At 38.8% G+C, this 23,150-nt stretch overlaps 1 protein-coding gene across 8 annotated transcripts; it reads left to right on the top strand.

Annotated features, from left to right (window-relative positions):
- The first annotated feature begins 4 nt into the window (after window positions 1–4).
- LOC103717853 (nuclear pore complex protein NUP85-like) lies at window positions 5–22,825 on the top strand. Of its 8 annotated transcripts, XM_088707778.2 has the most exons (8): window positions 5–1,521; window positions 2,320–2,421; window positions 2,646–2,749; window positions 4,862–4,938; window positions 5,994–9,174; window positions 9,333–9,830; window positions 13,058–16,338; window positions 17,593–22,825. In XM_088707778.2, coding segments are annotated over exons 1-4 (717 nt in total). In that variant the 5' UTR covers window positions 5–1,011; the 3' UTR covers window positions 4,863–4,938; window positions 5,994–9,174; window positions 9,333–9,830; window positions 13,058–16,338; window positions 17,593–22,825. The 8 variants fall into 8 exon arrangements, with proteins under 8 accessions (XP_088563904.1, XP_026664559.3, XP_088563888.1 ...); XM_026808758.4 differs by having other exon boundaries at window positions 4,862–9,174; XM_088707762.2 differs by lacking the exon at window positions 4,862–4,938.
- Window positions 22,826–23,150: the final 325 nt, after the last annotated feature.

Consider the following 23,150-nt stretch of genomic DNA (forward strand, 5'->3'; position numbering starts at 1 on the left):
AAAAGAAATTCAATCACAAATCCCTCCATGATTTGTTGATTATGCTAAAACTTAGTGATATTTCCATATAGTGACTAGAAATTGATTCTATGATCATTATACAACATATGGAAAATGAAACTTGATAACATATCTCTCTGTATTTTATTATTGAATGCTCAAATTCTATATTTTCATATAGTGATCAAAGAATCAATCACAGTCACTACATGAAACATAGATGATGGAATTTACTTTGTCTTTTCTAACAACCATGATAGCGTCATAGTAACGGCATTAACTGGCAACTATAAATATGGTATACTATGTTTTCTTCTAGGATGACTAGAAATACTTGGGGTACTCTTCATGCTGGGTCAGCGCCACGATTTGCCCTTTGTCTCTTAGGTACCTCCCTTGGCTATCTCAAAGTAAACTTCGATGGCAGCAGGTCTGTGGATGGTGTGACTGACAGGGTTGAATTTGTGATCAGAGATCACCATGGTAGGATGCTTGCTGTAGGAGGGTAGCGCACGCCAGGGCTTACAGTAGTCGGGGCAGAGCTGAGGACGGTTTGAGAGGGTATATCCTTGGCTAGGCAGGTACTTAATACCGAGTGGGTGTATCTCGAGGAGGACTTATCTGTGGTGATCGACTGAATCTGGGGGGCAGACAGGTATGGTGATAATCATCCCTTTGTCCGGAAGACGTGTAGGATGGCTTAGATGATGGGCGAGTTTTAGACAGCACACGTATTTAGGAAGGCGAATAGGGCAGCATACTAGGTCGCCTCTTTTGTAGCCCGGCACTTCGGAGATTTTTTGTGGATGTCCGTATCAGACGCTCCTACTTCTTTATCTTTATTGCTTTTTCGCGATCTGGCAGGTTGTACTTATATTAGAACTTTATGAAATGAGTAACCGTTCCTTAAAAAAAAAAAAATAATAATAATAAATATGGCGTGGTCCACCGTCACGTTGCCGTGAAGACCACAGGCGGAGCGGGTGCGGTTAGTGACCACGCGCGCCGGGGATGCAGCGTCTTGCTTCATGTTCACTACTTTGGCGAACCCTTTCAAATAACCCCAAACGCCCAAAAAACCCGCCCTTCCCAGAACCCTATCCTCCATCCCGTCCGGCCGAGTCGCCGGTGGAGATGACCGGTCTTGCGTCGGATCACGGCGACTCCGTTGCCACGTTTTTGCCGGACTTCTTGGACCCGGTCGTCTACCCCGTCCGCCTTGGCGTCAATCCCCCGATCTTCCACGTCTTCGTGTCGTGGACTCGGGGGAACCTCCTCCAAGTCGCGTGCCTCCGTCCTCCGGCGCCGGATCCAGCCGGCTGCGGTGATGACGGAGTTTCCGATGAAGAGGTCGTTGGGAAGGTGGTGGAGGTCACGCTTGGGGCCGGTGACGGGGAGATCGGTGAGGCCCAGAGGCGGAGGATCGCTTATGGCCCAGTTGCGGCCTTCGCGTTGCTCCAGTTGGAAGAATTCCCTCGCGGCTACCTCCAGAATGTCTGCGTCTTCGATTCGCACCGAATGGTATCCTTTTTCCGTTCAATTCGTTTCTTTCCTTTTGTGTTTTCTTAATGTACCATTATGCTGTTTGAAGTTTTTTATGTATCAATATCCTGTTTGAAGAATTGGAGTTCTCTTGAACTAGGGTTTGTATCTTGAACTAGGGTGTTCAAGAATTTGTCCATAGTCATTTGTCTATCCGAATTAGCCAATCATCACACCTCCTTGGCAAACTTCTTCATGGAGCTTTACGTCCTTTAGCATAGTATGTGATAGAAAACTTAGGGGTTATTTGGCTTTGCTATGCTCCCAATTTTTGAATCACCTGCAAGGTTTCTGTTGAAAAGATTCAAAATTTTTATTCAGCCTAGCCTTTCTTGCACTTCTTTTATTGAATAGCTAATATCCTTGTCTAAAGAGGAGGATTGTAAGAAAGAGCAAGGCTTGGTGGGTTCTTGGGTCAAATGTTCCACCATTTATTGGTTACTTCAATTGGGCTTTTGATGCTGCTGCATTCTTTGCAGAAATCATCCAATTGCATTTATCTCAGGATTTTCAGGGAAACTTGTTGAACTTCTGGGAAAATGGGTTGGTTGGGTATCACAATTGGTATTAGCCTTCGAACTTTTACTGTTTGTACCCAGTAATGATAGGTTCTTGTAGTCAGTTGTTTTGGATCGACGAACCTTTTCTGTGGTAAAATAGGGAAACAACCTATGAAGGGCTGGTAGAAACTTTGTTGCATTTTTGTGCATGCAGATTAGCAGAAAAAGGATACGGGCTGTAAGCTGTTCTCTAATATGATGCTTGTGGCACATGCAGGTAGGAACATGTTTTGGAGTCAGTTGTCACATAAATGATTTTCTTGGGACCCCAAGGCTTCCTTCAAGCACAGTGGTTGAGGACCCAAGGATGTTTCTGCAGGTGAGTTTGTTCTGTAGCTTGCTAATAAAGTTGCATTCGAAGGGAAGCAATTGATAGTTTCTCAAAACATTTGTGGTTCATCCTTTCCTTGTTTATCATTTTTGTTCTTTGTTATTTATATACTTTTTTTAACATCATATGTGAGGTTTTTATTAACACCAAAGTCTTTTTTCTCTTTCTCTAATAGCTGCCTCTATTGAAGTTAATCAACTCTTCTGCCACAGCACCATGAGGAGCCTACTGGTTTGAAAGCAGCATGGCAGCTAATGGAAATATTTTATGTGGATAAGCAGTCCTTGACTTGGCTTCCAGGGTGCCTTGTTGATTGGTTAGCAGTACTGTTCTTTCTTTTTATTCTTCAGCTTCTTTTTCTTCTCATTCAATGTGGATCTGACACAGCAATTTTCATTCTCTGTTGTGGGATTTTAAATGCTTGCTTTTGTTTTTATTTTATTTTTCCTTTCCTAGGATTATGACAGCCTTCTAACTAGGACATAGACAACAATTCATTCAAAGCTTACGGGCTTGCAAAAAAGACTTGTCAATTTACAGGTTTGATTTTCTAAGGGCTCGTTTGGTTCGCGGAAAAAGAAGGGAGGAAAGTGTGGTCAATGGGGAAGTAATGAGATGCCTCTTGTTTGGTTGGAGTTTTCAAAGGAGAGAGATGGGAAAGTTGTATTCCCATGGGAATATGATTTCCACATTGCATGGGAAAGTCTTTCCCATGAGAAACATGGGAAAGTAACTTTGAAAGTTTTTCCCATAAGAAACATGGAAAAGTAACTTTCCCATGAGGTGGGAATCACTTCATCTTTATTTTTTCCCAAAAAGGCCCTTCGGCATTAAAGAGGTATTAAAGACCTAATTTTTATTACAGGTATAATAGGAATTACACATAACTTTCCCAGAAAAGTGGATGGTTAACCAAACATAAGCATTCTAAAAATTTGTCACTTTTTCATGTTTAACCAAACATGCCAAAAGTACATTCCCAGGCATTCTCTTCCTAGAAATCTTCTTCTTAGGAATCATATTCCTAGGAAGAAAAATGCTTTCTGCGAACCAAACGAGCCCTTAGTGATCTATCAAGCGACATCATTTTCTCCAGTTCTCTTATTTTAAAATAATTATGTACTTGATATGATCCTTTGTCATGATCTTATCTATTTGATTTGGATATACCTTTTGGTAGAATAATCTTGTTCTAATGTGAAATGGTATTCTTAGTTGCATTAGTTGGATTATTATTCCTTGAATCTTACTCAATCTTTCTTTTACTATCCGCATGATCTTTTTTTTGTTGGTTTAATTACTTTTGACCATTATATGATACAATGATTGATCATTAAGTGATTAAAGTTCTATTCTTGTAAGACCTCGCTCATTGGTATTACACTTTGTAGGTTTGTAACAGAATGAACCCTCATTAAAGATGTTATATTCCAATTAGTGATCTATGCAATTGCCCCTTTGTTTTTCAAATTTGCCTCTTCAGTGTTTTTTTGATCAGTGGCTTAGTAACTTGATTAGAGAATCATATTTATTAGATGTCTGGTTCTTCTGAGAAAAATTACTGTGTATAACTCTTCTTTTGATTGTGTCTTTAAATAACCATATGAAGGATATTGTCGTTTTTTATCTTCTTGTGCAATGATAAGACCACCATGGTAAGATTCCTTTAGGGCTTGAGATATATTTGAATTTCTTAGTATGCACAAAATACATTCCCTATGGGTCTTCAATATGTTCATTAGCACTTGCAGTTGGTTGGCTTGACATTGTGGTAAGATGTTTTGAAGTTTATCTATCTCAATTCTCAAGTAGTTCGCTGGCATCTGCAATCTGTATCATTAGTACATCATTCAGGTCCTGTAATTGCCTCATAAGCCGAGTGTACACTATTCTCTTTTGCAAGTGAAATTGTTGAGACTACATGGATCATCAAATGGTTCAACTTGGCAGCCGTGAGGTTGGTAAGCATACCAATAAAAGGTTAATTCATGTTTTTCTTTGTGGTCACTAATATTGACATTAGAAATCATGTCCTACTGACAAAAAGGAGCTAGTTTTCATAATTTGAATATTAATGTTACTTCTAAAGGAAGAGAGTCTTTTAGGTGAAATGCTGCATCGGTAAGAATTGTTAATTTTTTAGTTTCCAAAAACTACTGTTAGCTAACTTTGGAAGGACCGACAGTGTGACATCTCAAGTATTTTTAGGTGGTAGTGCATGGTCTCAGCAATCTTTTCTTGCTTTTTGACATTATTTCCGATGGACATGCTGTGATTTGAAAAAAGCACTTTATCATGGACTGATTTTCCTGCTAAAAACAAAAGGAACTTTCATGCAATATATTGAGAAGTCAATATCAACTTCGAGAACATAGATATATCAGGCAATTGTTTCATGCATTGCTTTGATTCCACATGCATGGTACAGATGGAAAATGGACTGGTAGAGGCAGTTGCTGTTCACGTCTCAACAATGCCACGCATGTGTCCTCGTCCCCCAATTGGGTAGGTCAATGCTTTAAAGCCAGGCCAGATTTTATCAAAGTATGGCTGCATAATTGTCCCATCATTATTTTTCGTGTCATTGATAAGAGGCTAACCATGTTATTTTCACTTGTTGGTTATATATTATATATGAATTGGAAACATTCACGATAGCACTTGAATTCAGCTTTTCATTAATATACTCTTTATGGTTTAGAAAGTTCTTGAAGAGACTAGAATTCTTGAGTTTAGTCATTGGCAAGTCGATGGACTCACATTAATGTAAGAGATAGTGTTTATTCTAGACAGATATAGATTACTGCGAATAAGTTAAAAGGATTCAAATTGTATCCATGCAATGTGCATGTGTACTCATTGGATATATTTGGTACAGTATAAGTAAATATGAGTTGCTTTTTTTTTTTTTCACATGATTTCAAGGCATTAATTGTCATCTGAATGCATATATGGAAGTTTTAAATTATTTGAAGATATCTCAACCAAACATGGTCAAACTACTTGACGGGGGGCAATAAGTAAAAGGTATGTTTCTAGTCATCCGCAAAAGAATTGACATCTCAAAGGGTGCCTTTTGAGTCTAGAAAAATCTTAATATTCCATCTTGTTTTGTGGGTTTGATATTTGCATAGAATTTTTTTCTTGTTGGGGATTTATAGTTAATTTTGCTTGCCTTGCTGGTTGAAAGAGTATATTGTCTGCCATTTTTCTATATTTTATTTGACTGGAATTTTTTTCGAGGTTAATTAACCTGTCAATCATGGCAATATGCTATTCTGCAAGACTGGCATACTCTAGTTGATTGCAATGGTAATAAACTTGAGGATATTGAGAATTAGACGATCAAAAGGAAATGCTGATATTTTGTGGCCTTCTAGCTACTGATGTCTCAACTTGTACAAGCTCATGCAACTCCAACAATCTTGAATTGCCTCTTGTACAAGCTCATGCAACTCCAACAATGTTGATTGCCCATGTACAAGCTCATGCAACTCCAACAATGTTGAATTGCCTCATGTACAAGCTCACTTATTACAGGTTCATGAATCTTTCTGTAGGTTTCCCACTTGATCTACAGTTGCAGTACTGATGTTGCTTCGAATTTTATTTACTTATGTCTTCATTTGTGGAGACCGATGGACAAGGGTTTGATCGAGTTAGGAGGACAGGAATAGGAAACAAAAAAATTCCAGCCAACCCATTTTAAGGAGGTGAAATAATTTCAAATCTTTAGTAGCTTTTCAATGTTCTATATTTTGTCAACTACTTCACCAAAAGTTGTATTCCATTATTCTTATTTTTGACCAACTTTGGAGATCTGAGCTGAAGCATGCAGTCTTCTAGTTCCATTGGCTTTTAGTTTGTCATTGTCATAATATGCCTGGATTAGCCCGTGATACATCGGCTTTTTCGCATGCCTAATTTTTTCATGGCTGCTGAGTAAATTTTACTCCTGTGCTTGGGTAAAATGTATTTACTTGAAACCTCCGAATAACAGGATCTGAGGAAAGTTGAAGACTAATTAGTATGTCAAACCATATAAGCATCTGATGTTATCTTTAATGCTGATATGTAGTCCCATAGCACCATCTGGTTCCTATCTGCAGAGTTCTAAAACCTCTTCGAGCAATCAAAGAAGGGCTAGAAATACAAGAAAGAACCCATGGCAGTGAACTGATTCCAAGATGAACGTCTAATCAGTTCAAGGATTCTGCTTCATGCATGACCTCGAGGAGAAGAGGGGGAGGGATAAGGCGTCTTTGATAGTATGCAGGGACAAACAGCTAGATATTTGATTAATGAATTTGCAGTGTTCTTCCATATTGTATACTTTCCCCTTTTTATGTGCATTCCTATCAAAGGAAGGATCGCTGTCAACAAATTTTTGAAAGGTTGCGAATGTGTATGTTAGAAATATGAGCAGTTTGCATTATTTTTTCGGCGCAATCATGGAGTCAATTTGCTTGAGTTTTTTACAACAATTACATACAAAAGATAATTGAACTGTCATTGTAACTGGCATGTGTATGCTTCCGTCTCATAATTACTTTGAGGCTTGTTCTTCTTTTTTGGATATTTTTTAATCCTGTATTTGGTTGAGGTCAGTGGATGATGTTGGAAGAATGGATAATTTTTATTTACTATTTGGTTCAGAAAAACTTTAAGGAAGATGGGACGAAAATGAGGATGTAAAAAAGGATGAATAAATTAGGAGAAATGGATTTGTACATTGATAAAATTAATTTTTATTAATTTTTTGATAGGAGACGAGATCCACGTCTTATCTTTTTTGATAGGAGATGAGATCCACGTTCTATCTTTTTTTACCATGTTCTGCTGCAGTATCTCAGGGCCAGGAAGATTTGGAGGAGACTGACCTACTGCCCCACTCAGTCGAGTTGGTACAGAACTTGATTCATTGGCTGAGAGTCTCCATGCGGAGGCCTAGTACTGTTGAGGCGGGGATTCGTTGGGCATATTTGGCTTATTACATCTGGTTGGATAGGAATGCTGGCATGTTCGAGGGCAGGAGGTTACCTCCGAGGATGGTGGTGGACAGAGCTATATGTCATGCGAGGGAGATCACCACAGCTACTGCGAGTTTCTCTTTTGGGATGGCTAGGGACATCTGGGGTACTCTTTCCGCTATTACAGCGCCCAGGTTCGTCCTTTTTTCTGGGGTACCTCCACCTCTTGGTTATCTCAAAGTGAACTTCGATGGTAGTATGTCGGTGGACGGGTTGTCCGGAGGTGTTGGTTTTGTGATTAGAGATCATTTCGGAAGGATGATAGCAGCTGATGGCCGTCATACGCCTGGACTTTCTGTTGTTGGAACGGAGCTGCGAGCAGCTTGGGAGGGGATATCCTATGCGAGGCGGATACTTGGTGCTGAGCATATATGCCTTGAGGGGGACTCCTCTGTTGTGATTGATTGGATTAGGGAAATAGACAGATATGGTGATAGTCATCCTCTTATCCATGATACTCGTAGGTTGGCTCAGGAGCTGATCGATTTTCAGGCTTTACACGTGTTTAGGGAGGCGAACAGCATAGCAGACTGGGTTGCCTCATTTATTGCCCGGCATTCTAGGGAGATCATTTGGGCATCTGTAGGAGAGATACCTTCTACTATGTACTCTTTACTTTTTTCTGATATGGTTGGATGTACTCACGTTAGAACTATATGAATGCTATTTTTACCCAAAAAAAATAATTTAATAAAAATATATCATAAATATAATCTAATTTTTTTTTCATCTTTTTATTACCAAAAAAAAAATTTATTTTCATCCATCTTTCTATATTTCATTAAACAAGCAGGGGAGGGATGAATTCTGCCTCGTCCATCCTTTCTCCAGTCCACCTCATCCATCCATCCATCCTCCTTCAGTGCTTCACGGTTCGCTTTATTGAAATCAGTAATTTTTTATGAAATATTAAACGTTAGATAATGTGGAGCGCTAGTTTCCGGTTGCACCCTTGAGCATCATTTTCTGCGTACGCAGCGTAGAAACCTTACCATGAGAGAAATAAGAAAAAAATAGCGTAAGCGCGCGATTTAAATTTGAAATCTAGAGAAACGGATTTTCTTTTCGTTTTCTTTTTGGACTAGATGACTATAAACTGTGGAGAGGCGCGCGGTCTGTGTTTTCCCAATCGGGGAGGTTACGGCGTAGATGCGTGGCTCGCATCCGTAAATGGTGCTTATAGCGGACACGTTTAGAAATCTTATACAATTGAAATTTTTAATGTACCGATGGAACAATTAGATTATGGTTTTACATTTTTTCTCGAAAAAAAAGAAATAAAGAGGAAGTAAACCAAGTCGATCATGGCTCCAATCCCCAGCCACAACTCTCTGGGACCATGTCACGTTTCCTTCCCTCCTCCCAACCTTTTCTTCTCGCACTTCTTCACCTTGATATTGTTCTCTCGCTTCCCGGGCCCCCACCTTTTCCTTCTTGTGCTTCTTGTTCTCTCTCGAGCGTGCGTGCCGTCCCGCCCTCTCTTTTAATGGCGGCATAACATCGTCGGACATGGCTGCCATGCAATCGGCGTCCTCTGATCCGTCGCCAACATCCTCCACCGGCGAGTCAGTGGGCGAGTCCTCTACCTCTTCCGTTGCCAACGCCGACTACCGCTAAAGCCCTTCTCCAACATCGCTTCTCACAAAGCGCACCTTAGGGTTTTGCTTCTGGGACGAGAGGAAAGCTGAAACAATTTCAATGAACTTCTCATGTAAGTATCATCCATCATAAGACTCCTATTTCTATTTAAGCTTAAAATTTCTATATGAGAGATCCAAAGCTTTATTACGACCATATCTATTTCATTGGTGTGCCCTATTTTTACACCACTTTATGATTTCAATCCTATGACCCCCGTTACCTGTCTAGGAGTCCACCAGCCCAACCCCATCGCCATGGTAAGGGCCTTCGATTTCCCCCCGTCTCCCAGCATCCGTCCACGGCCCCCTCCCCGGAACTCAGGCACCAAGTCGATCATGGCTTCGATCCGGAGCCACCACCAGCCTTCAGCACCTCCTCCAGGCGGTCCCAACCGAGGAGCTGGTCCGGGATCAGAAGGGCGTAAAGCGACCCATGGGTTCGCCAGACGGCCTCTGTGCCGAGTCAATGGAGGGATCCTGGCTCTTGGCGTGCCATTGACTCCCAATCCTGGGGAACGGATCCGATCCCTGGGAGAAGGCCACAATTGAAGGCGCAGCAGTGCTGAGGCCTGGCTGCCCGTTTCTTAGGTATGGATGGTATGGGACTGATGTCGAGGGCGTAGATGGAATCCCCTCTAATGGCTTCACGCATGCCGATTCTTGGAAGGGCTGTGATGGGGGCTCCTTTGGTGGCTTCATGAGGTGGCTATTGTTGTAGCTTGGTTTGGTGAGTGTCTGAACCCTTTCTTGCCTTCATATAGCAGTTGTTCATTTGTCGTTTAGTTCCGGCACCCAAAGTTTCCAAAGAGAGGTTGCATCCGGTTTTACAGATATGTTGTGGGCGTAATTCCACAGGTTTGAGAGAGGATTTAATCTTATACTGCGTGCCGCTGTCGGTAATAGAAATATGTGGTTTCTTTTGTTTCGTGCTATACTTGATGTTGCTCGGTTCATTTTGCGCTAATAAACTCGAAGCTCCGAGAGCAAGCTTGAACTTAATTTTGCATTAATATCGTGGTGGCGCCTATACCAATAATACAAATGAGTGGTTTGTTTTGCCTTATAGTAGGCTCGTTGTGAATTTGTCATTTATTTTATGTTAATGATCTCGAAACTTCAAGAGGAAACTTGAATTTTATTGGACATTAATATTGTAGGTGCAATTTCTAGGTTTTAGAGAAGTCTTAATGTAGTTGGTTATATCTAGTGCAACTCCTAGTAATAGAAATATGTGGTTTTCTTTTTAATATCAAACTATTTGTGGGTTTGTCATTTATTTTTATGAATGCATCTGAAGTTTGGTATCCATTAATGTCGCAGGGATAATTTGTAAGTTTGGAAGAAAACTTAATGCGCTGACTCATATCGAGTGTGGCCCATGGTAATAGAAGTGTGTGGTTTCTATTGTTTCATACCAATCTCATTTCCAGTTTGTCATTTATGACATATGAATGAATCCAAAGTTGCGAGAGCTTGAATTCAGCTTCACATTTAATATCGTGAAAGCAATTTGTAGGTTTGGAAGGAGACTTAATGCAGTGAGCTTATACCAATGTGACCCTTGGTAATAAAAATACATAATTTCTTTTGTTTCATACTAAGCTTTGTTGGTTTGTGATTTATGTCTTGTGAATGAACGTGAGCTTTGAGAGAGAGCTTAAATTTAATTTTGCTTAATATCATGGGTGCAAATTGTAGGTTGTAGAAAAGACAATGTAGTGGGCTCATACCGCGTGTACCCCTAGTAACAAAAATGTCTGGTTGTTTGTTTATACAAGCCTATTTTCCCTTTATTGTTTATACAAGCCTATGTAAAGCTTCAATTCGAGAGCTTGAATTTGATTTCACATTAATCGTGGCTGCAATTTGTGGATTTGAGAGAAAACATAATGTGGTGGCCTCATACTGTGTGTGGCCCCTGGTAATAGAAATACATCGCCTTTGTCAGTTTGTTGTTTAAATCCTATGGATGAACCTAAGCTTCAAGAGAGAGCTTGTATTTAGTTTTACAATAATACTGTGTGCACAATTGTAAATTTGAGAGAAGAAATAATGTGGTGGACTACCAATGTGGTCCACAGTAAAAGAAACACGTTTTATTTATTTCATAATAAGCTCATTTTTAACCTTGATTCAGTTTCACATTATTGTCATGGGTGCAAATTGTAGGTTTGAGAGAAGACTTAATACGGTGGGCTCATAACAATTGTGGCCCTTGTAACTCTGTGTTTCTTTTGTTTCCAAATTCATTATTAGTTTGTCATTTATGCCCTATGAAAAAACTTGAAACTTCAAGAGAGCGCTTGAATTCAGTTTCATATTAATATAGCGGACCAACTTTAAAAGATGACTTAATGTGGCTGCCTCTTACCAGGTGTGGCCCCTAGCAATAGAAATACGTGGGGTTTTTTTGGTCCGTAACAAGGCTATTGGTTTATTGTCTATGTCTAGTGAATGAACCTGAAGCTTTGAGGCAGCTTATATTTGGTTTCCTATTAATGTCGTGGCCACAATTTGTTGGATTGAGAGAAGATTTAGTGCAATGAGCTCATACCAAGTGCACCCCCCCCCCCCCCCAAGTAATAAAAATGCGTGTTTTCTTTTTTGTTTCTTACCAAACTCATTGGCAGTTTTTATTACCAAGAGTTGCTATATGTACACAGACACACGCACCCGCACCCGCACCTACACACACGTGCACGTGCGCGCATATATATATATATATATATATATATATATATATATATATATATATATATAATGGTTCGTTGTATGGCCCGAACCATCCGGTTCGGAGCATATCGAGCCATACCGATGTGGACCGGCACAGTTTAGCCCCTTAGTTCGAGACAAGCAAGGGATGGAGAGAGGAAGAAGGAAAGAGAGAAAAAGATATAGAGAGAAAGGGAGGGAGACGGAGAGGAAGGGAGGGACAAAAAGGGATTGCTAGAGGAGGCCTGTGGAGTCTCCTTGCCGACTTCACTTAAAATTTTTAAAATAAAAAAAGGCAACTTCGGGGCTCCTGTTTCAAACGAAACAAGAAAATAAGAGGGAAGAGCCCTTCCTCCGCCCCTCCCCACCCCCGACCCTCTACAGCCATCCTCCTCCCTCTCCCTCTCTTTCCCTCCCTTCCTCTCCCTCTCCACCTCCCCCTCTCTCTCTTTTTCTTTCTCCCATTCTCTCTCTCTCCCTTGCCCTCCCCCAGTTTTGCTATGTCGGTATGGGTCTAGCACAAAATTGCATGGTATCGTATCAAACTGTGCCGTTGGGCAACCAGTGCTGGACCTAGTACGGGCTTAGCAATCCTTGACATATATGTATGTATGTAATATGTATGAGCTTAAATTAGAACTCAGAAATAAATACATTATCTACAACATATTCTAGCAATCTAGATAGTTCCAGTTCTAATTAATACTTTTCATATAGGTTTCCTTTTATGCTACAAACAACTAATTTTGATGATGGTGTTTGAATTGATGGGTAAAGGAATTTCTTGTCTCATTCTTCAGCATATATTCATTTGAACTTTATGAAGGTGTGGGGAATTGTTATTTGCTGACTGACATCCTCTAGTTGATTCTTTATATTATATGTGTGAATCCTATGCTAAGCACTCAGTTGTCATATGCTTACAAAGTGCATATATTTGACAAATTTGTAGGTATCAAGAATTGGATGGTGAAAAGAAAGATTTTAAAATTTGTCAATAAGATAGAAAGTGTGCTGATGTTTTTTGGGCTGGGTTCCAACTATTTGATTTTCATCAATATTTTTTTAGTTGAAACTATATTAATATGTGCATATGAGAAAGTCCATATCAGGTTTCAACTCAGTCAAAATATTTCTTGACATATGAATTATTATTTTGTTTCCTTTTTCTTTTTCAGTTAAAGTTGTTGGTTGAGAAGTTCTTTGGAGAGTCTAATGAGTTTATAATGAAACTTCTTGCAGCGGTCTCAATAATTTTTTAGAGGCAAATTTAGCATCACGATAGTATCGAATTGATCCCCTTTAATGGCTCAGAAATAAAGGGTCTCTTTTGGCTTCATAACATCAAAACAGGAAGTGGATGTCTCAGCTGGGTGAGTTTCTAAATCTGTTGTTGCATTTATATTGCTTGTTGCAAGTCTGTTGACTTCCTATGAATGTGTGTGTGTGTGAGAGAGAGAGAGAGAGAGAGAGAGCTTGGATTCATTTCTGTATTAACATTGGGAAGTGATTTCCCAGGTTTGAGTGACAGTTAAATTGGTGGGCTCATATGGAGTCTAATTGCCGATGATACAAATGTTTGGTTTGAACTCTATCAAGCTTGTTGTCTTTTGTTCTTTAGTTCCTCTGGATGAACCTGAAGCTTTGAGAGAGATTAGATTCAATTTCATATTAATGTTGGGGGCACAATTTGTGAGTTTTGCAGAAGACTTATTCTAATGGGCCTTATACCATATCTTGTTGCTAGTATTAGAAATCTTTCACATTAACATTATGGATAGAACTTTGTTGTTTTGAGAGCGGACTAATCCAGGTGTCTCATAGTGAGTGCTGCTGTTGTTGACAAAAAAATATGTAGTTTCATTTGTTTCACACCATGCTTGTTGTTGCTTTGTTGTTTGGTTCCTGTGAATGAACCTGAAGCTTCGAGAAAGATTTTTTTTTTGGTTTTACATTAACGTGGCAGACATGATTTCACTGGTTTGAGAGGGGACTTTACTAGTGGGCACATCCCACGTGCCACTACCAATAGCAGAACTGTGTGATTTCATTCGTTTCACCTCGGGCAAGTCAACTGATTTACCTTTATATACTAGATAAATTGCTTATTATCGGCAATTCCAGAATGCACTATAATGTGTTGGCAAGAAAAATTGATTTTTTTTTTTTTTGCTTCTTATTGAACATTATCAGTAAAGTACATAAGCATGAGTATTGCTCAATGAATTTTTTATTTATATGGTATAAACTAAGCTTTTATATCATGGATTTATGGAAGTTTTTAAGCATTTGATTGTTTGTTAGCTATATCTAAATTTTGCTGTTTGGATGGTATACCTTACATCAATCAGACTACTTGGAAACTACTCAAATCTTAGTCTACTTCTCTACCTTCATATGTATAATACATGAGAATAATGGCGAGGTTGCTGCTAGTAGGCTTTGAACTCTGGACCTCTCACAGGAGAGAAATTTCATGCAGTGAAGCCGAGGCTGGTTGCCATGTATATGACTCATGAAGAGGAAAAGAAGCTTGTGAGATGTGTCTTAATAATGAATAGGTTTAGCCATCATGACAGTATTTAACAATGAAGCTTCAGATGATTCGTGAGTATATAATGCATCACAAATTCAGTTATATTGTTCGTTTTTTCTATTTTTTCGCATATGACTTGTGGTTTCTTGCAATATGTGATTTACATTGTGTAAGTCCTTTTTCCAAATTATCTTAGTTATGACTAAAAGCATCCATTCACTGTCTTCTTAGAATTTGTGACCAAATTAAATCACATTCATCTAGTGGATACTAGATAAATGTTTATTCTGCACAAATTTAGGATGCATTGCAAGAAAACAACAGTAAAATGATTGATTTTTTCGGTCATCGAGTACTTTCATTGGAGTATAACCAGATTTCCATCAAAAAAATCGTATATGATTTATTAGCACCATGTGTTGCATTAAATGCATAGGTGAAAGCTTAGAAGAACCTGCAAAATCCTATCTGTAGCTAAAAGAATTTGTTTATGTAGTATGACTTAAACAAACCAGGTTTTAAGTAATAAAGGTGTATGTATTGGTAGTAAATGTGCTTCTATTCGGTTGCAAGAGATGCGTCGAACTGCTCCCAATATAGCCCAGAAATGAACCTTACTATTCCAGCTATGTCTGTAGGTGTGAAGCAATGTTCACATTGGATTCCTTCTCTGCAGCAGATTTATTTAAGATTTTGCTTGGAGCAGATGAAGCATATTGTGATTTTTTGCTTCTTTTCCTAACTTAACTATATCACCTTGATTTATCCAATTTAAAGTAGCTTGTGGACGAAAATTAAAATTTATTGCATTGCATGGTGCAAGCTACGAGTTCTTGATCCATATGAGTTCTAGGACTGTGTTAAAATTGCTGAATTCTTTTTTTCCTTGGTTTATATGTGAGTTTGTTTTTTCCTGGATTATATGTTAGTTGAATATCTGTTTGTTCGTACATACATGAGAGAGCGATAGCTCATTAAATTTGTATACATGGAGCTGTTGCCCTTTGTCAGTCTTGCAACCTGGGTTCTTTCTCAAGTATTGGTTCTGATATGTTGGACAGAAGGCATGCAAAATGACATGTAGATGTTTAAGCTAAGACTGTAGGTGTGATGCATTGAAAAGAGTGTATTTACTCATGCTGCAGTTAGTTTCTTATGGGTAAATTGGTATTCTTTGCATCTCTGAGGCAACACTTTTACCTACTCATGTATTTACAAAATTTTGTGGTTATGTACGTAAATCTTGACTTCTGCAAAAAGTTGAAGACATCTGCCAGATTTCACAAAAGAATGATGCCATAGCCTTTATTAATCTTTTTGTGCCGATATCTTCAATAATTCTAACCCTTCGTATCAGGAATCTTCTGCATAGGGTTCTGCACTTGCTCCAGAATCTTCCAGGAAACCCGTCCCAGCACCAGTTTTCTTTCTTTTTTTTATTTCTGTAGAAAAAAGAGACCTGTTTCTGCACACCCTGATTATGAATCTGCTCCTGCACCCTCACCCACTTTTGGTAACCAAGTTCTAATCCCTTGTAATTGTACATAGATGGTAATTGCTGTCTTTTGCAGATTTCGTTCAATCTTATAATTCATCCAATATTGCTCCTCAAGTTTCTCAGTTTCAATATATTGGACTGAGAAAGCTTGCACAACGTGGTCCATTCCTCAGGTACGATAGATTAAAACACCATATCTGCAGATTGCAATTTCTATTTCATGCTGCAGTTAACTTCCAGCTACTTGCATCTTCATCAAAAATTGTGTTTAAACAAATTAGTCTTAATCATTGTCACATATGCCAAACTCAAGCAAAATTTTTTGTCTAGTACTCTGACATTGTACAAGAGAGTGATGGGGTTATCTTTCTATTGATATGTTTTCTACTGATAAATTATTTTCACCTGTTATCTTTGTTAGCGGCAGGCAGAAAGTGTGATTGTGGCTCTGAATTGCATTCATATGGTTTTGGGAGCTCTTCCTATCAGGTGTGGTCTCAATCTTCCGTTCTGTGATGCTGGTTTTGGTATTATTTTTGTTCTTCTTTAGTTACACAGTCTTCAATGTGAATTTCATGATTTATTATACTAAATGTGAAGCCAGCTAGCTTAAATAGGTTGAAGATAAAAACCTGTGTAGGCATTGGCAGTTCATCAGCCAATGAAAAGAAGCCACAAATCAAGAATTTTTTGAGGAAACTCACCTCAAACAAATAATTTGACATTAGGGATCTAAGTTTTTACTTAGGAAACTGTTGAAATGCCTTGATGATTTATGTGCTACATGTGATAATCCAAGTGTCTTTTACTTGTGTTATTAAACTTGTACATTAAATTGAGAAAAAGAGGATTATATTCATAGAAACTCTGACATCTTTATTCATTGAGTGAACTTGGGTATGATTAGATGGTTTTGGAAAATTTGTATGTTTGAATAAGGAAGATTTTTTGTTTAAAAAAAAAGAAATGGAGTGATTCACTCTCAGTCTTATTATTCAAGTCCATATTTTTTTTGGATATATCATCGAAGAGTCAAACTTGGAATCTCTAGTTGCTAAGAAGAAGAATAAATCCCGGCTCATGGACATAGAAAAAATTTTATCCTATATTGTCAGTAGAAACCTGATGAGAGTTTGTGGCTGATTTCCGTGATTCTTGTTGATCAATGGTGCACTCAATCACCCCCAAAAAGATTTCCACTCGAGCTTATTTATCATTCCATCAAGGGCATAAGTATAACCAATATTAGTAAATCATTTTCTTTTTCCTATAAAAATTCCTTTTTTTGAGAATAAATTTATTCCCTGCCCCTAACTCATCAGATTGGCAGGGTCCAAAAAAGTCCTGTAAAAATAAATTCTTTGTAAACCAACAAAGACACCAAATAGAAAATGCATATATTCAGTCTCACAGAGAGGCTGTACTTCAATACACCAAAAATCCAAAGCCTTGTCCTTGCATGTAAATCGTGAAGACTTGACACGTTGAAGGATCCTTTCCATTAGGTTCCCCTCCTGTACGCCCTATTTCTCTATGAACATTTCTATCACAGGCACGACCTTTCAGGTTACGTTCTTCTTCAGCGTTCATGGGTAGTGTAGGTGTGGAGACTGGCTCCAATCCCCATGCAGCTGCTATTCCCTCTTAAGGAGCCTTTCTTCATCAGCTAAAATAGGGATCTCAGGGATCAAGGATAGAAGCCATTTTCCTCTACTATAATGCATATTACATTTGGCTGGCCAGGAATTGTCAACTATTTGGACACACTTACCAAAGCCGTTGACTGACGCCTATAAAAGATGCATCCCTTCAAGCTTCATAGTCCATTCAAGCACATACCACTAAGGGTCTTTGACAGCGAGGGAAATTTATGATTCCCCTTCTGCAGTCTGTCTTCTCATGTTACTTATTTCATTTGGGGGCCTCCCATCTCATGGTTACCTTAAGATCAACTTTGATAGAAATGTGATCGATGATGGAGCTTGTGGAGGAACAGGTTTTATCATTCGAGGCCTTGGTTGTTCCACTCGTGGTTGTTGGTGACTCATTATTTGACATTACAGTCCCCATGGTTGAGCTGCACGAGGCTTGGGCAGGAACCGCCTGCAAGTAATGTTGGAAGTATTTACTTAATATTTTATTTTGGTATTTAGTTGAATATTGTCCTAGTCTTCAGGTGGTAGTGGAGTCTGTTGCATGTATTTACCGAGTCTTTCGGTTTGTTATTTTGTTTGTACGTTGAGCACTTATCTAGGACTTAAGTGGCTGCATATTTCTACTTTTATGCATATAGCCGTTGGGCAGTAGGTCTATATAGAGAGCAGCTGGTTGTGAGTTAATAATTGGAGCAGAATGTGATAGAAGATTAGTTCATTGTCTCTTATCTTGTTTGTCTTTTTATTTTTCTCATTCCAGATACATAACAGTGGTATGAGAGCCAAAACCCACAGGTCCCAGATTGTCGGGAGAGTGAGATAAGCAAGGTTGAGAGGTTGTGAGAGCCAAAAAAGAAAAAGGGTTTGTGAGATAGAGTGTATAGAGCCGCAGCGTTCTTTCTATTGCACTTGTTTTTCCTTTTGCAGTAGTAGTGAATGATGGCTTCTGACAACTTTGGTGCAACCAGCTATTCCACGTTTCGATGGTCACTATGATCATTGGAGCATGTTGATGGAGAACTTCTAAAGATCAAAGAGTATTGGCAGATTGTTGAAGTTGGAGTAGGAGAACCAGCAGCAGGCACCGTGCTAACGGACCAGCAGAGAACTAATGTTGAAGGGCAGCGGTTAAAAGATAATTATCTCTTCCAAGCTATTGATCGCTCAATCTTGGAAACCATTCTTTGCAAAAACACTACCAAGCATATTGGGGATTCCATAAAGAAGAAGTACCAAGGATCGGCGAGAGCAAAGAGGCAGCAGCTTCAAGCACTTCGTTCGGAGTTTGAAATGCTTCGAATGAAATTAGGAGAGTCGGTTACAGATTATTTTTCAAGAACGATGGCAATCGTCAACAAGATGCGGATCCACTGCGACAAGACGGAGGACGTCACCATTATTGAGAAGATTCTTCGATCCATGACACCAAAATTTAATTTTGTTGTCTGTTCTATAGAAGAACCTAATGATATTGATGAACTTTCAATTGATGAATTACAAAGTTCTTTATTGGTTCATGAGCATAAAATTATTCATCAGGAGAAAGAGGAGCAAGCATTGAAGGTCTCAACTGAAAATCACTCGACACAAAGTAGTGCAGATAGAGGATGAGGTAGAGGCAGAGGCAGAGGAAACAATGATTGTGGAAACCAACAACAACACCAACACCAAGATAATCAATTTCAAGGAAGAGGACGAGGAGGCCACCACTCAACTACTTACAGACCAAAGTTAGCAGACAAGTCTAATGTTGAGTGCTACAAATGTCATAGGTATGGCCACTATCAGTCAGAATGTCGAACTAATTTGTCCAAAATACATGGTGAAAAATCTAATTTTACAGAGAAGGAAGATGTGGTATCCTTGTTGATGGTTTTTCATGCAAAGGAGGAAACCAACAAGAACTTATGGTACATAGATACAGGCTGTAGCAATCATATGAGTGGAGACAAGTCGTCATTTTGTGATTTGGATGAGTCCTTTCATGATAATATGAAGTTTGGTGACAATTCTAGAATATCTATCATGGGAAAAGGAAAGGTAACAATCCAAACCAGGAAAAGTACTATTCAGACTATCTCTAATGTTTTTGTTTGCTCCATATTTGAAAACAAACTTGCTTAGCATTGGCCAGCTTTAAGAAAAGGGATATAAAATCTCTATTAAAGATGGAGTATGTCGAATTTAAGATGCAAAATTGGGCTTATCGCTCATGAGTCAACATGACGACAAATCGAATGTTTTCGCTTTATCTCCACAACACTACCCATTCATGCTTCTCAGCGAAATTGAAGGATGTGGTATGGCTATGGCACTTTCGCTATGGGCATCTAAATTTTGGTGGATTAAAAACACTACAACAAAAGAACATGGTAACGAGTCTTCCTCAAATTACAGCTTCCTCTCAAGTTTGTGCAGAATGTGTTGTTAGCAAGCAACACTGTAATCAATTTCCACAAGGAAAATCATAGAGAGCAAAGAAGGCATTAGAGCTGGTTCATTCCGACCTTTGTGGGCCAATAAATCCATCTTCTAATGGAGGTAAAAGATGCTTAATCATCTTCATTGGTGATTTTAGTCGAAAAACATGGATGTATTTTATGCAAGAGAAATCTGAAGCTTTTGCAGCCTTTAAAAATTATAAAGTGCTTGTTGAGAAAGAAGTTGGTAGCCCAATAAAAATACTTCACAATGATCGGGGTGGAGAATACAACTCACAAGAATTTGCAAATTTTTGTGAATCCCATGGAATCAAGAGGCAACTTATAGCAGTATGCACGCCTCAACAAAACGGTGTTTGCGAGAGGAAGAATCGTACAATCCTAAATATGGTGCGAAGCATTTTGTCAAGGAGTGGCATTCCAAAAAGTTTATGGCCTGAAGCGGTTAATTAGAGCATTTATATATTGAACAGAAGTCTCACACTTGCTGTTCAAAATATGACACCAGAGGAAGCATGGAGCGGACGAAAACCGATTGTAGGTCATTTCAGAATTTTTGGGTGTATTGCTTATGCCCATATTCCAGATGAGAAGAGGAGAAAGCTAGATAACAAGGGAGAAAAATGCATTTTTCTTGGTGTTAGTGATCAATCAAAAGCTTATAAGTTATACAATCCTAGCACCAAGAAAATCATTATCAGTCGTGATGCGTTTTTCGATGAAGAAGGAATCTGGTCATGGAATGAAAATGGTGTTAAACAACATATTCCAGCAGATTTTGATGGTGTTGAGAAAAGGTAGCAGCCTATGGAGAATGTACAAGAACTAGAAGCCACTCAAAATGTTCTAGTAGCTGCTCAAAGCCTACTTGCAGCTGAATTAGATGAAGAACAAAGGCCTCAACATGTTTGAAGAAGACCCACATGGATGACTGATTATTAGGTAACGGGAATTGACCAATCTAAGGACCCACTTACACATTTTGCTCTGTTTTCAGATTGTGATCCTACCAAGCGGTTGTTAAAGAATCAAAATGGCGGAAGGCGATGGATGATGAAATTGCAGCCATTGAAAGGAACAACACTTGGGAGTTGACTAATCTTCCAAAAAAGGACACAAAACAATTGGTGTCAAGTGGGTGTACAAGACAAAGTTGAAGGAGAATGGCGAAGTCGACAAATACAAGGCGCACTTAGTAGCTAAAGGCTATAAGCAAAAGTTTGGTGTCGACTACAAAAAAGTGTTTGCTTCTGTTGCAAGGCATGATACAATCAGATTAGTGATCGCATTGGCAGCACAATATTCATGGCCTATCTTTCAGCTGGACGTGAAATCGGCTTTCGTACATGGAGACTTGGAAGAACAGGTATTTGTTGATCAACCTCCTAGTTATGTTAAGATTGGAGATGAGCATAAGGTATATAAATTAAAAAAGGCACTATATGGACTAAAACAAACTCCAAGAGCTTGGTATAGTCGTATAGATGCTTATTTTTTTGAGGAGGGATTTTAAAAATGTCCATATGAGCATACACTTTTTACAAAGATTGGAGATGGAGGAAAAATGCTCATTGTTTGTTTATATGTGGATGATTTGATTTACACTGGAAATGATAGGGCCATGTTTGAAAAACTTAAGGAGTCCATGATGATTGAATTTGATATGTCTGATCTTGGAATGATGCATTATTTTCTTGGCATAGAAGTAGTGCAATCCTCTGCTGGTGCTGTTATTTCTCAAAAGAAGTATGTGCAAGAAGTTCTAGATAGGTTTCAAATGAAGAATTGCAATCCTGTTAGCACACCTACTGAAATAGGTCTAAAGCTTGTTAGAGATCCTGAAGGAAGAAAGGTTGATAGCACTCTTTACAAGCAAATTGTGGGGAGCTTGATGTATTTGACAGCAGCAAGGCCATAAATAATGTATGTTGTAAGTCTGATTAGCAGGTACATGGAGTGCCCAAAAGAGATTCATCTCTTGACTGCAAAAAGAATTTTTCGATACTTGCAAGGTACTGCTAATTATGGGCTATTCTACCAGAAGGGTGAAAAGTCAGATTTGTTTGGCTTTACAGACAGTGATTATGCCGGAGACATAGATGATAGAAAGAGCACATCTGGTTATGTTCTTATGATGGGCTCAGGAGCAGTTTCATGGTCATCAAGGAAGCAATCAATCGTAACTTTATCAACTACGGAAGTCGAGTTTGTAGCAGCAACGGCGTGCGCTTGTCAAGCAATTTGGTTGCGAAAGATTCTTGAGGAGCTTTGTTTCAAGCAAGAATGGCCTACTCCCATTTATTGTGATAGCAGTACAGCAATAAAGCTCTCTAAAAATCCTGTTTTAGATGGAAGAAGCAAACATATTGATGTAAAATATCATTTCTTGAGGAATCTCACAAGAGAAGAAATGATTGATCTCATCTATTGCATGAGTGAAGACCAAGTTGCTGCATACTCATAAAGCCCCTCAAATTGATTGTGTTTCAAAAGCTCAGGAAGCTGCTTGGTGTTCGTACTTTGGAGAGTTCAATTTGAGGGAGGGTGCAATTGCAACTAATCTTCATTAAACTGATGTTTCAAACATTCAGTTTAAGGGAGGGATTGTTGGAAGTATTTACTTAATATTTTATTTTGGTATTTAGTTGAATATTGTCCTAGTCTTCAGGTGGTAGTGGAGTCTGTTGCATGTATTTACCGAGTCTTTCGGTTTGTTATTTTGTTTGTACGTTGGGTACTTATCTAGGAGTTAGTGGCTGCATATTTCTACTTTTATGCATGTAGCCGTTGGGCATTAGCTCTATATATAGAGTAGTTGGTTGAATGGTTGTGAGTCAATAATTGGAGCAGAATGTAATGGAAGATTAGTTCATTGTCTCTTATCTTGTTTGTCTTTTTATTTTTCTCATTCAAGATACATAACAAGTAAATGGCAAATAACTGCAGAAAACTGTAGTTGCCGTAATTAATGCTACATACATTTTTGTACAGGTAGATGATAATTGTTTGCAAACAGACCCTAAATAAGCTCAAAAGTTGCACTTCTCCACCCGCTGCAGTTTACTCTCTGTAGATTTCACCTCGTCATCAAGGTGACACTTTCTTATAAATTGGATAGCAACCAGTGTCAAGGCTCATTATAACTTAGAAATATTAAACTAAAGGGATTGTTAGGTTATGACATTAACCTGGTGATGTTTCCCAA

This window comes from Phoenix dactylifera, chromosome 1, assembly GCF_051530095.1.
Source record: "Phoenix dactylifera cultivar Ajwa chromosome 1, Ajwa_hap1_PhDact_Kaust_v1.1, whole genome shotgun sequence".
In the NCBI taxonomy this organism is placed as follows: Eukaryota; Viridiplantae; Streptophyta; class Magnoliopsida; order Arecales; family Arecaceae; genus Phoenix; species Phoenix dactylifera.